Source organism: Lactuca sativa, chromosome 8 (genome assembly GCF_002870075.4).
Source record: "Lactuca sativa cultivar Salinas chromosome 8, Lsat_Salinas_v11, whole genome shotgun sequence".
Lineage (NCBI taxonomy): Eukaryota > Viridiplantae > Streptophyta > Magnoliopsida > Asterales > Asteraceae > Lactuca > Lactuca sativa.
The window spans coordinates 118536441-118551855 of NC_056630.2; the positions used below are offsets into that span (position 1 = coordinate 118536441).

At 31.9% G+C, this 15415-nt stretch overlaps 1 protein-coding gene across 1 annotated transcript; it reads left to right on the plus strand.

Annotated features, from left to right (window-relative positions):
• The first annotated feature begins 1115 nt into the window (after positions 1-1115).
• LOC111901997 (uncharacterized) lies at positions 1116-2540 on the plus strand. The gene has a single exon (XM_023897864.3). The coding sequence runs from the start codon at positions 1281-1283 to the stop codon at positions 2409-2411; it is 1131 nt and encodes a 376-aa protein (XP_023753632.1). The 5' UTR covers positions 1116-1280; the 3' UTR covers positions 2412-2540.
• Positions 2541-15415: the final 12875 nt, after the last annotated feature.

The window sequence follows — 15415 nt, forward strand, 5'->3', positions numbered from 1 at the left end:
CTTCAGAAATGATGAAATCAATGTCGAGCTGGAAGTCTCCCATCCTTTTACTTACTTTTATTTATCGTTTACATCTGTTTCCTACTTCTCTAGGTTCTCGAATGCTTTAACAACATAGGATCCATTCATCGGATCCATTTCTTGATGGTCGTGTTGCTGATCGTGAAATCACTCAACTTACTATGTGCGGCGGAGGAGAAACATAAGATAAAAATTACAGGTACAACCCATGGATGTACTGTTTTACACGTTTCAATTCTTGCAGACGGTGCTTTTATTCACTGTGATCGTGTTGATCGGTACTGGATGGTTGTTTTCTGAAACCATTCTTGCAAGAGAAAGGGAAGAAAGTTCTAATGATTATAATACCGCTTCAGGTTGTAGCAAACATGGCTTCTATAGTAATTAGGGAAACATGGCGATTCATTCAGAATTTGGTAACATGGAAGTCTCATCTGTTGTTGCGTAATTCTTTATCCTATCTTCTTCTGGTCGATTTGTTTATTGAAGTAGACCTCAAAGACAGATGGAAAAGCTGCTATGAATTTGGTCATGCTGACTTTTTTAAGCAGTTTTATTTGTTTGTGATTAGATACTTTTTTATTCATATACAACCATTTGGGTGTTGCTCAAAATTCAAAATTGAAATTGAATATGAGTAGATGAAACCAACCTTCACTTGCCTTTCGCCATCAGGTTTGTAACAAGAGAATTCAACAAGGTAAACCTTCTTCAGTCTGCTCATGAAGTAGAGAGTAACTAAAACACTATTAACGCCGAGCAGATAACCACTATGACTAAATTGAACCGGAGTTAGTTCCATAAATGATTTGTTGTTCTAGGGAGGGTTGATTTTGAGGGTGTGTCTCCGGTTTTTTATTTTTTAATGGATTTTGAGGGTGTTTTGACTTTTAAACCGGCTAATATAGGTTAAAGGGACTAAAAAGACATGTCACAACAAAATTTATTCTTTTATAAAGCACGGAACATATTTAAGGGACTCAATGGGTAAATGTGTAAACAACAGAAGGCTAATGTGTCGTTTTTACTTTAATTAACTGTTTTAATTAACTGTTGAGTTTGTTTGTGTTTTTTTTACCTACCATTGTTATCGATGATTGTATATTGCCCTTTGAAACCCTCAAGGGTTTTGTTTTAGGGTTTTTCAAGTGAAACCCGATTACAGAAAAAGCACAAAATCCAGAAGCTTAAATCGCATACAAGTCGTAAATTCAATCCACAGGTCAGTGACATCTACAACATAACAATTTCCACTCACAATGTTCAATCTCATCGGCAAAAACTTGGCATTTCCTGTGTTCAAAACACCATCGATTAATAGACTGTTTCCTCGCTCATCATGTTCATCACCAGCAGCAGCATCAGACAACTCATTTACAGTTTCTTACCTCGTAGACTCATGTGGATTTCCTCCAGCCAAGGCGATTTCAGCTTCCAAATACTTGCACATCAAAACCCCAGATCGAGCAGACTCTGTGATAACATTTTTTAAGAATCAAGGGTTCACAGAAACTCAAATCTCAGATTTGGTTCGAAAGTTCCCCATGGCTCTCACATGTAATCCCGAAACAAATCTTTTGCCGAAATTCGAGTTCTTAAGTTCCATAGGACTTTCAGATTCTGATATTGTCAAGTTATTAACTGCAAGACCCAAAGCCCTAGGCAGAAGCTTGAAGAATCATTTAGAACCTACCTTCAACTTACTTAGAGATTTACTTCAATCCGATGATAGAACACTCATTGCAATCAGGAGGTGTGCGTGGGTCTTGGATTGGGATTTCAAAGCAAATGTGATTCCAAATATGCAAATATTGCGTGATGTTGGGGTGCCTGGATCAAAGATGTTGTATCTGTTAACTTATCAGCCTAGAGATTTCTTAGTCACTACAGACCAGTTCAAAAAGGCTGTGGAGGAAGTTGTGGAGATGGGGTTTGATCCTTTGAAATCAAGTTTTATGTTAGCTGTTCATGCTGTTAGATCAATGAGCAAGTCCACTTGGGAGAAGAAGATGGAGACTTACAAGAAATGGGGTTGGTCTGAAGACCAGATCTTGCTATCATTTAGGACTGATCCATGGTGTATGATGAAATCTGAGGAGAAAATCGATAAAGTGATGGATTATCTTGTTAATAAGATGGGGTTTGAGACATCACTTATTGCAAAGAATTCTGTAATTATTTCATTGAGTATGGAGAAAAGGATTATTCCAAGATGTTTGGTTTATCAATATTGTCTGGACAACGGATTGATGAATGATAAAAATTACTGTGGTTTCTGCTGGTGGTTGAAGTGCTCGGAGGATATATTTGTCAAGAGATTGAAAAGATATGAGGAAGAAGCTCCAGGTGTTTTGAAATTCTATCAGGAAAAGTTGGATCTTGCAAAATGATCTAGATGGTAATCTGTTCCAACTATGTTGTAATTGTTGTTGATTCCTTTAGCAAATCTATCTCCTTGTTGATGATGAAGATAGTTTTGATAATGTTGGCGTATTTAAAGTATAAATTTACTTAGAGCATTGGGTGTGGGTAACTAGTCATAATACTATTTTGGTGCCACCTCACATGCCACATCACCAATGGTGTTATAACACCAAGTGGAGAAAGGGTCACCATGTTATATCTTGTTATAAAACCAATTTTTGTCCATTTTATAATTTTTTTAAAAAATTTTTTTTTTAATGAAAACAAATATATTTTAAATATAACATAATGAATAAAACATAATGTTCAAAAATTTATAAATAACATAGAATAAAAATAATTTTTAAAAATTAAAAATTACATAAAATTAAATTACACATAACATCCAAATTAAAAAAAAATAAAATAAAAATACAAAGCTATTCGTTAAAAAAACATTTTTTTAAAAATCTAAACGTTATTCGTTATCGTTATCGTCACCATTGAAGATATGATTCGTTAAGTCCTCATGAAGTTGTCTGCGTCTTGAATGTCAACAACTCTATGCAAATATTCAGCTGTTCCTGGTTGAAATTGAACGTGTCTGGGTTCCGTTGAGATATAGTGTGCAATATTTTGTCATTTATCTTCTATTATTATGCATTATTATACATGCATACATGATATATCGTAGATTTTCTAAATCCAATGGTTGTGCCGCATGTTCAGCTATGTGTCACTTCGCCTTTAGCACTCCAAGAATACGTTTCATATCCTAATGTGCTTATTCTTGTCTTTTCTTGAATAATTTATCTCTTTCTTCAGTCGGTGTCGGAATACCTACACGAATGTGGAATACAGAGGATATATGTCTTATGTAAGGTAATACCCATATTTGTATTCGTTTTTGTTAACTGTGAAAGGAGCATCTGGGGCCTTTCCATTCAAAAGATCGTCAAATATTTGTGACTGATCAAGAACGTTGACATCATTGTTGGAACCCGCAACCCCGAAAAATGCATGCTAAATCCATAAATCTTGAGAAGCAACGGCCTTTAAAACCAACGAAGGCGATCCATGATGACCAGTTGCGTACTGTCCTTTCCATGCTATTGGATAATTTTTCCATTTCCAGTGCTTGCAATCAATGCTTCCAAGCATTCCGGGAAACCTATGTCTTTCTTCATATGCTGCATAAAGCTCTTGTATATCATGTAACGAAGGTTTCCGCAAATATACGTCTCCTAATGTTTCAACCACACCTTTTGACAATCTATACAAACTTTCCCGTGTAGTTCTTTCGGACATTCTCATATAGTCGTCCATTGTGTCGGGTGACTCCCTCATAACCATCAAACAGATGGCCGCAACACATTTCTGCAACGGTGTAAATCATCACCTACCTATAGCATCATGTCTCAATTGAAAAAATGTATACCTAAACATATATTAACTATGGTTTTAAAATATACTACATTTATTTTAAAAATAAAGAAACATGTCGTATACACAATTATAAAAATATAGTAAATATGTATTAAGATTAAAGAAACAATACCGGTTTTCCAAGGCGTTTAGGATTCGTAGGAACACATTCCTACTCAAACGAAATCTTCTTTTAAAGTCCTTCGACCCGTATACACAATCATCCGCAAAGTAATCGTGACTTAGACGTCTTGTTAATAGCGGAGTTGGGTCTGGTTGTAACATCTCAATACTGTAATAATGATACATCATATTATATTGATGAATATATCATCACCAGAATCCTTGGAAGAGTCGAAAGGATCCATAATTTTTTATAGAGGAATTGTAGAGAGAAATATAGAGGAATTGTGCGAAGAAAAATTATAAATAGATAGTAGGTATTGATAGAGGTAAATAAATAATTTTTTTTAAAATAATTTTTGTTTATTTAAGACCGTTTTCAAACGGTTGAATATTAACGGTTAAAAGTTTGAAATTAAGTTCGTTGCATCCGGTCTTCGTAGCAACGAGAAGCCCCACGACGAGAACCGGGGCAGTGTACAACGAGATGCAACGCCGTTTTTGGCGTCCACCTTAGCCACAACAAGTCTCAACGAGACCCATACCGCTCACTCTTACATTTAATGTTGATATGAGATTTTTAGATCATTTGTTTAGTAACAGACAATCTTCCGATCAGTAATTTTGTTTCTGCTGTTTAACTTTTTTTGTTTCTTTTTATTTCTTTTGGTTTGTGTTGATTTCTATGAATGGAACTATCCACCTCATATAAGTGTTTATAAATGTTAAAATACCAAAAACATCAATCATTGAGAGAAATAATATTGATTACCTTGTTCTTTAGACAACTAGTGATGTGGTGATTTAATCCCTTGTAGTAAGAACAATCCGTTTTTTTTTTTTTTTTTGCTACTTCTATTGTACAATGTATACCGACGACTGTATTGCCTTTTCAAGCTGACAGAAAAGTGCGGAGCTTTTTAATGGGATGCAAGAATTCATAAAGCATTTAGGGAGATAAGTTCTTATTTGTATATGAGCGTAAGAAAGGAAAAGAGAAATCTAACAAAAACAATACTAAGGTTTTTCCAAATTTGGATAAAAATTAAACTTTCCCCAATATAATCATCAATTTTCGAAAAAATGGGTCTCATACCCTATGAAATTGTTAATGGGTTGAGGCATGGCTGCATGGACCTTTATTTGTCCCCATATTTAAAACAACTTTTTTTTTTCCTGACTTTTAGTTTCGCAACAAACTAATGAACTCCAAACGATGTGGTTCAAAATAAGTATAATGGGTTGAATGAAGTAAGTTTATCTTTGTTATACTCGGATATATTGTACAGATCTGACATTTATACACCAAAAAAATAGACAAAATATCATTTTTACAGGCCTTCAGCGAAACTGTGTTTTTACTCTTATTTGAGTGTCTAAAATAGGTTTCTAGCCTTTTTGTTTTTCTATTTTTCTTTAAAAAAAGTACTTGGCCATTTTTTAAGGTATTTTTGTAAGCATACCGACAAAAATACCACAATTAGCATATGAAAATTGGTAGTTTTGCTGGTAAATTCTAGTATTCTTGTAGTGTGCCCAGCGGAATGATTATTTTTTAAGGTCATATATATCTACAAAAATACAATAATTTATTTGCCAACTTACCCATTTTTGTAGGTCAATTGTGGTATTTTCACATGTATACTAGAAGTGGCTTACAAAAATACTCATTTATGGCATTTTTGCTGGTTTTTTTTTCTTTTTTTTTAAAAAAATTATGTGTGGCCTTCAAAAATACCATTAGCCACTTTTCCTCATGAGTGTTAGTTTTCGCTGTCTTGCTTTATTGTAGCAAGCTAACCGGAGTTTCGGTGGGCAAATGAACTCTATGGAAAGTGGAAACTGTGTGTGGTCATATTCATAGAGTCTTAGATTGTCTATAAAAATATCGATCAATATTTGAGAGGTTGTTGAGTTTTGTATCTATGTTTTTGCAATAATTAGTTTTGGTCATCCTAAGCTAACAGAGTACATGAAAGCATAATATATATTTTTTTAAATGTTTGTTGGATTTTTGTTCTTAGGATGTAATATTTTGTACATTGTTTTTTATTTATTATTATAATATTTCGTTAGGCAAAAAAAAGTAGATAGAAATCTATTACAATACTAATAAAAAAAACTACAAGTTTACCGACAAATGATACAATGTAAAATTATGAAACAAATAAACAAAAAGAAATGAAGAAATGTATAAACTGATATATAATTGTCACAAAAGGCGCATAGAAATGCAGCATAACACATAGTAAAATATGTTATCCAACTCATTGAAAGGAAATTAAGAGTTATCCGGAAATTATAATGGAATGATTTTTCGTCATCAATAAAATTTTGTTTAATTCTAATGTTATCTTCAAGGTGGATCATTTCGTCGTAAAGTTTTTAAAGATTTTTTGTCGGCATGACAAAAGTCACATGTATACATTTTTTAGGTTTTTTTTTCTTATCTTTTACCCATTTCATCTTTTTCCTCTTCATAGATAACCTTTACTTGTTCCTTTAAGTTATCTAGTGTTTCGTGTCTCTCTTTTGTTTATCTACGGTGCACTTCATAACTATGAAAATATGATCTACCATGAAAGGTGGAAATTCTTCTTCATCGGAATGTTAGGGAATGGGTTAAAGATGGGGTTTGGTGTGAAATATGATATGGTTTTAATCTCTTTGTGTAATAATTGCATAAGGTCAGTGATAGATTTAATATTGGTGTGAAATATGATATGGTTTTAATCTCTTTGTGTAATAATTGCATAAGGTCAATGATAGATTTAATATTAGTAGATGGAGTTAGGTGGAATTTTAAAAAATATATATATATATATATAAATTGGTGGTAGAAATTAAAAAAATTACAGAATAAATTAATTTATGTTCACTTTTATATATATATATATATATATATATATATATATATATATATATATATATATATATATATATATATATATATATATAGAGAGAGAGAGAGAGAGAGAGAGAGAGAAAAAAAACTAGGTTCAGGTATTCAAAGTAATTATTATGTTATTATATGCATCAATGTAGGTCAATCATTTCAAAAGGATAAATATGTAATCTTATATTTAATTAATTATGGTAAATATATAAATCAATTAATATCCCTTTAATTTAGGAATATCAGTTTTAATTAAAACCCAATTTCTAGTATATATATCCTCACGTCCGCCTCTTCCCTCTTCTCTTCTATTCATCGTCGCCCCCAACCTTTTCCCTCTCATCTGTACATGACATTAGATCATCGATTACTTCACCACACCACAACCTCCTCCATCGATAATCATCGTTTTTTTTTCTTCAAGATTCCACATGGGTGTCCACCCACCGCCATTATCTACTTCTGATCTCCACCTATCAAGAAACCTAGGTTTCTTCTTCTTCTTCTTCTCCCTTTCTTCCTTACTGATCATCACATCATTCTTCCTTACTTCGAATGTCGATTTCTTCACCCATTGCCTATGGTTCTACTAGATCGATGTTTTTTCACGACGTTCCAGTCATTGACACTGGTGGTAGAAGAAGGTGGTCGACTAGCGGTACCATGCCCAAGCGCCTATACAGGTAAACTCCAGCTCTTTCTCGATTTCTGCGTTTTTTTCAATAAGAACCGATTAATTTGAGGTTAAATAAGGTTTTTCATAACATAAAGAATCGTAGGGCGTCATCTCTATTACAAATTGAAAGTATGAATTTTAGTTGTCAAAATATGGTTGAAAATTAGCTCTGTGATCTCTACAGAGCAAGTGATGTATGTTGCAATGTTCATCAAATATTTTCCTTCTTAATAGGCTTGATCCTCTATCCATCCCCTTTGTTTGTTCGTTAATGTTTCAGCTGCAGGTCGGACCTGCAGAAAGACCCTGCTTCTTCGAAGTTTAAATTTTGGTGGTCAGGTGCGTCGTTTAGGGTTCGATCGGACCAACCGATTACACACCCCTGTATCGATAACAGGTTTGATTTCTATTCCCCTTTCTTTATTTTTTTCGTTTTATAAATCAAACCCCTAGCATTTTATATATGATTTACTTACCGATTTATGATCTTTTTCCATTTTGTAAGATGTTGTTTGAGTCTTTGAATGGTCTAAACATAGTTGGGAAGAATAGAAGCTTGAAATTATGCTCTAGGAAGTGAACCAGAAACTCTTATAAGGTTTTTAGACTGAAGATATATGACAGAACAGTTGACCAGAACTTACTACCAGTAGCAAAGGTAACATATGGATGTACACAAAAATAATTCTTTGAGAATATTGCACACCAGGTGTTTGTAGAAATGTGACATCCCCATTTTCACGGCCAGAAAAGACCGATTTTTTTTGTTTATGCTTTATAAAAATCAGAGTACCTCTTTTAATAAAAATGTTGCGGAATTTGTTTCCAGTAAAACATGATAAATATGTTATCAAAGAATTTCCGAAGAAAAGTATTTTTATTCATTTTAGAACATTTGGGATGTCATCGTCAATACAGAAACATAAGCATAAACAGAACTTACATTCATTATCACTAGTGATTTATATCTCCTTAATCTCTCGGTGTAATGTGACTTCATATCAACACCTGGGATATAAATAAACTGAGTGGGTCAGGTTGGGGAACCTGGCGAGTACATAGGGTTTTCAACCCATAATAACATAATTATTATGTTTAAACATCAAACAATCAACCCAATTACCCATCCCCATTATCTTCTTTACTCTTAAGGATCTACCCTAAGAATCAGCTATTCCTCGTTCATTTATTCCTAAGGATCATCCTAAGGAATTGGCACGAAGTCCATTGTTTCCACGGTTTACACAACAGGCACTAAGTCTGCATAGTCGCCAGGGTTTAGGCACCAAGTCTACATGGTCACTGGGGTTTAGGCATCAAGTCTGCATGACCGCCAAGGTTTAGGCACTAAGTCTGCATAGTCACCAGGGTTTAGGCATCAAGTCTGCATGATCGCTAAGGTTTAGAGTACACCGGGTGAACACATCGTTCGTAACACCTACAAGTTGCGAGCCTGCTAGTGTTCCACTGAACTGTCTAGAATAGTCTGTGGTTCTCATCCAGGAACAAGGCTTCTCACATCGTCCACCTCTCACCCTTACCTCATGGTCTATATCACCTCTCAACTCATCATCCAACTCATATTTCATCTACCCATGTTTTACCCAACATATTATGTAGATATAAATACATATAGAGTTTAAATCATATAAAACTTGTATAAAATCGTTCATCCAGCATAGATAGCAATTATACAGATAATATGCACACATAGCACGTAGTTTATATAAAATACTTCATATCTATGTTTAAGATGAAAATAACTATGCACTCACTTGATAAGGTGGTGACTCGAAACTCGAACAACATTTCTTTACTCTCAACACAATTTCCTTCGGACAAAACCTAGTATCATTACCACTAGAGTTTAGTCTAACACTCGACGAGAATAATTAATAGTCTATCTATTATTACTATTATATAAGCGTGAACACAATACTTTTCACCCACTATATACAGACGAGGCCAGACATGGAACACCGGTGGGCAGGATCATTTTGGTATATAAGCACTTCTGAATCCAACAACCCAAGCGGCCCTCCAAACCGGAACCCCCGTACTGCGAGTGGTTAAAAAGATATTATATAATAATTATATAACCCATAATAATAGCCCAAATAATTATTCTAAGGACCTAATAACATTACTATAATTATTTAAAAGCTATATTAAATTCTTCATAGGCGTAGCTCACTTACAGCGGGTTTTAAAGAAAATCAGGCTTCGCTTGGAGCAGCGTTTCTAAACCGAAAGACCCTTTTTCTAGGGACTCCGGGAGCCTCAGGGCTTCATTCGGGTGCTAGGGGGTTTACCTAGGGTTTAGGGGGGTTAGAATGGGTTAGAGAGAGAAAGAAGATAGAGAGAGAAGTGAATTTGGAGTAAAGAAGTCGGCAGCCTCGCACTTCTATTTATAATGGCTGAACCTCGGACCATGTTGGGTGTAGCCCTTGGTTACGTTGGGCGTAGCTTCGGATAAGGCGTGGACGTCTTATCCGAACCGAATGAGACCGGAGTACGCTGGGCGTACTCCATTTCGTACGTTGTGCGTAATGCGAAGGGTGGCGTGTCACTCATCCGAAGCGGGTCCTTCGATCAGCAATGGACGGTTCAGATCGAGCCACGTCATCACTATTCGCACCAGCTTCGCAAATTCGAGTTCCAACTTCAAAAATTTATATCTTTCGCATACGAGCTCCGTTTTCGACGTTCTTTATATCCACGCGTAGGCGGGAACGTACTCTATAACTTTTGTTTAGACTTCGTTGGCTAATTTTGACTTTATTTTTGTTATATTATTAACAAGACGAGACATGATTAGTCCGTTAAAATCTCATAACTTCTTCATCCGACGTCCATTTTCGTCTGTCTTTTTATCGTTACGCTACTATTAACGATATCTTCGATTCTCGTTTAGGTTATGTCGGCTAAAAACCGCTCGATCTAATATTCGAACATTGGGTTGTACACCGCTAAGCCGAAATTTCGAAAAATCATAACTTCCTCATACGAAGTCAGATTTGGGTGTTCTTTTTTATGGACGCTCTCGGTTTAACGTATTCTACAACTTTTGTTTAGATCGCTAAGACTAAAAATTGCTCTATCGTAAATTCACTATTTACGCTTCCCGTTAACGCGCCGGTTCCGTCGCGAAACTTCGACGACTCATAACTTCTTCGTTATAACTCAGATTTCGGCGTTCTTTATATCCCCGAAATCCTTGATACACATAGTAGAACTTGGTTAAAATTAATCCTTCTAAATACTCTTCCATCAAAAACTCATTTTTGATGCTTACTGTCTCTGAATTGACTAGCCCGGATCTGCGTGTGTTACAAGAAATGCTTGAAAGAGAACTTGATGTTCAAATTCTTGAAGAACACAAAAATAATTTATGAGTTCGTTATTTGTGTTACTTGATTTTAACATGTAGTATGCGTTCTCTTAGAAATACTAAAATTTGTTTTATTTTTGTTGTATAAAAGCATTCTCACATAGTTTTATTCTTACATAATTCAATTTCATGACAATTATTCTCATAGAATAAATGAAGTACATGATGATCAATGGCCCGAACATTGGATGAATGTGTGTGGGATAAACATGAACAATCCTTAATGGTCACTGATCTTCCACAAAAATGCACTACTCATTGTTATATGAGTTCGTTATTTGTGTTACTTGATTTTAACATGTAGTATGAGTTCTCTTAGAATTACTAAAATTTGTTTTATTATTGTTGTATAAAAGCATGCTCACGTAGTTTTATTCTTACATAATTCAATTTCATGGCAATTATTCTCATAAAATGAATGAAGTACATGATGATCAATGACCCGAAGGTTGGATGAATGTGTGTGGGATAGACATGAACAATCATCAATGGTCACCGATCTTCCACAAAAATGCACTACTCATTGTCATATGTAATAGTATATTCCAATAGAATAATCTACATATTATATTTGTTTGTTATTAGGGAGTGTTTCATTATTATAGAATAAAATATAAAGTTTTTTATTTTTTAAAGGATGTGATAGAAAATTTTTAACTTGTATCTAAAAATTTGTTTATTCTGCAAGAAGTAAGACTCTTTATTAGTTTATGACTTGCATTTTCATAGAATATCATTATAAAAAGAAGGTCATTCTGTCAGAATAAAACCGGGTATAATTAAAAATTATGTTAGAATTATTTAAACTAAATTAATTAAAAAAAATCAAAATTCAAAAATTAAGATAATCAAAGATCCATTAAAATTTGCAATTTTTTTTAAATTGGGTTTCCTAATTTTAAGGCAATACAAATGTACAATATTACCCTTCCTTTAATTAAATGACATTATTCTGTTTTTCTTTTATTTAACAATATAGGTAAATTACTTTCTTAAAATAAGAAAAATAATTGGTCTACATTGATACATACAATAACACAATAATTAGTAAATATAGAATAACCTAAACATATATATATATATATATATATATATATATATATATATATATATATATATATATATATATATATATATATATGTATGATGAGGTTCAATAGAGAACCATAATTAACAAGGAACCAAGGAACCAATCATGAGCGTCGGAAATCATAATGATCAACGGCCAAGAAAATAGATGTACACTTTTATATTGGACGTACACACACTGGATTATATTAAAAAATCCACCTTTTTACCAAAAATTCACCTCTTTTTTTCGTTTAAAATTTTTTTTAGGCCACATTTTTTATCAAAAAAAAAAACGAATATATCGATGTTCTCGATTTTTCGTCCTCTTTCCATAGAGATCCATATTGATATATAAAAAAACAAACTTTTTTTTTGGAAAAAACTCACTTTATTTTGTTAGTTTTTTCAATATTTAAGTTTATTTTTATAAAACAAAATAATTATACAAAAAATATTAATTTTTTGTGCTCTATTAATAAACATTAACACAGACTTACCAAAAAAAAAACTTGAATTGTGTTGATTCACACTGTGAATCTAAACTATAAATATTTCAATTTTCAACATTCACAATGTGAAAAAGCTCGATCGGTTCAGATTCACATTGTGAATTTGACTTACTATTATGCACACTGTGAATTGGAGAAGGTTAAAAAAAACTCGATTAGTGTAGATTCACACTGTGAATCTAAACTGTAAATATTTCAATTTTCAACATTCACAATGTGAAAAAGCTCAATAATTTCAAATTCACACTGTAAATCTTACTTACTATTATGCACACTATGAATCTGAGAAGGTTCACAATGTGAATCCGAACAGGTTCACAATGTGAATCTGAACTAAAATAACGTTTTTTTACATGAATATGAATCTATGTTTAAAAAGTACAAAAAAACATGAATTTTGATATATTTATTATTATTTTTTTCTATAAAAAAATAGACCTTAACTTTTCAACAAAGAAAATGAAGTAGGTTTTTTTCGGAAAAAAAAGTTTGTTTTTTATATATCATCATGGACCTCTTTGGAAAGATGACGAAAAATCGTGAACAACGGTATACTCGTTTTTTTTTCGATAAAAAACATGGTCTAAAAAAATTTTAAACGAAAAAAGGAAGTGAGTTTTGTTATAATCTGGTGGATGTGTGTTCATTATAAAAGTCTACAACCTTTCATTTTGCCGATCATCACTTTAAATTTTTACGCTTTGGATTGGTTCCTTGGTTTATTGGTTAATAATGGTTCTCTATTGAACTTTTCCATATATATATATATATATATATATATATATATATATATATATATATATATATATATATATATATATATATATATATATATATTAGGTATGAGACCCATGTATTACATGAGGTTATTTAAAAAAACTAAATATAAAATTCCAAACATCTAAGAAATTTAAATTTATAAGAAAAATGAGAAAAATATTGAATTATAAAAATTAAAGTATTATTTTTTAATTTAAACAAATAATTTAGATAAATAAATAAAGGAAATTAATGAAGCTTTAATTTAGTAATTTTGAAATTAATAGGAAAGTTCATTAAAAAAAAATTAATATTCATTTATTATTGTATTTAGTATATGAAATTTACTAAATTAGATGTGGAATAAAATTAATTTAAAATAACCATAAATGACATTTGGCGAATTAAATGAAAGTATGACAAATGTCAAAAAAAACTTTCATTTATTATATATATATATATATATATATATATATATATATATATATATATATATATATATATATATATATATATATATATATATATATATATATATATATATATATATATATAACAAGAGTTTGGTTTCAGAATTTTTATAAAATTTTATATAAAACCTTCAAATAAATAAATTATCATTTTGCAAGTTAGTTATTTCACTACGAAATTTTCAAATAAATAAATGATAATTTTGTAGGTTAACTTTATGAAATAGTCATTTTGGAGGGCAAACTTGTAACATGGTAATTTTACGGGTCATTTCGTAGGACTAACTACGAAATGGTCAAAAGATGTCTTGTTAAATGGAAAACAACTATTTTGTTGGGCACCCTTGCAAAAAATGTGGTTATTTCTGAAAAAGACTTGACTTCTGTTTAAATTATAGAGAAAACTTAACATTTTTGTTTAGATTTATCTTTTTTTCTATAATAATCCTACTAATGTTTTGTAATAAAATTGACTTCTTAATGAGATAATATTATGTATAATTGTAAACCAAAGACGAATAGGATGCTATAGCAAAAAATAAATAAAAGTACATTGTTATTTTCACATTTGGTCCTTATTTAAATTATGTATTAATATTGTAAAAAAACTGACTTCAGGTGGCACTTGTGTATTATAACATTCTATTTTAGTTTCTTTTTATTATTGCATTGAACTTTCACTTTTGTTAAGGTTAAATGCAAAAAAAATAAATAAATAAATAAATAAATAAATAAATAAATAACAGTGTACTTTAATTTATTTGCTTATTATGCGTACCATACTATTTTATTGTTTTGTATTAAAGCATTATATTTTCGAACTTTTTCTTATTATCATATTTTGGAGTTGAGTGAAGGTGGAACGGACACATTACTTTTCACTTAAGGAATATGACTTTAGCTTTGTGCTATGATGTTAAAAAGACGTATCTATACCGTCTTATAAAATAAATCTTACGATTTTTAAAAATACATTCAATATAATAATATTTTTTTAAGACGTCCAAACCATTAAGTTAATAATACAACTAACTATTAATAAAATAATATTAAATTTAAAACGTAATCGTATCTAATGCATAATAGCTCTTATCATACATATCTAAAACCTAAGATTTACCTCTCACTTATATGTTTCCTTAATTATCTCTTTTGTTCTCCTTAGACCTAACTTTTTCCATTCGAATTTTCAGCTAATCCGCCACTTTGTTGTTAAAACCCCCACCAAACATCTCAGAATGGACGTAATGCGTCAACCTGTAAATCTTTAACTTGGATATAACGTAGAGCCATCAAAGCAGAGTTTGTTTTTTTTGTTTCTTCTTTACAAACGGTATTGCTTTCTTGAAGATTTTAAGGCAGATCCATTGAAGGCATGTATGTTTTTTTTTTTAATATTTAGCGATTTTGGGTTCCATTTTGTATTGTTTTTTGAGTTTTGAAGATTAGATATGAGTTTGGGACAATGGAAGGAGAACCGCACGACCAGAAGAGAGACAACCTTTACAGCCACCAGCCCCCAACACCACCACCACCACCGATTCTCCCTTCTACGACACGTGGCTATGTAGTGGCTTGAGTGAATGCATTCAACTATGGTTCATGGTGGTGTTCTATTTTGTGACAACCCGAAATTTTCTTTCGGTCAAACCCTAAAAGTCAATCACTTCA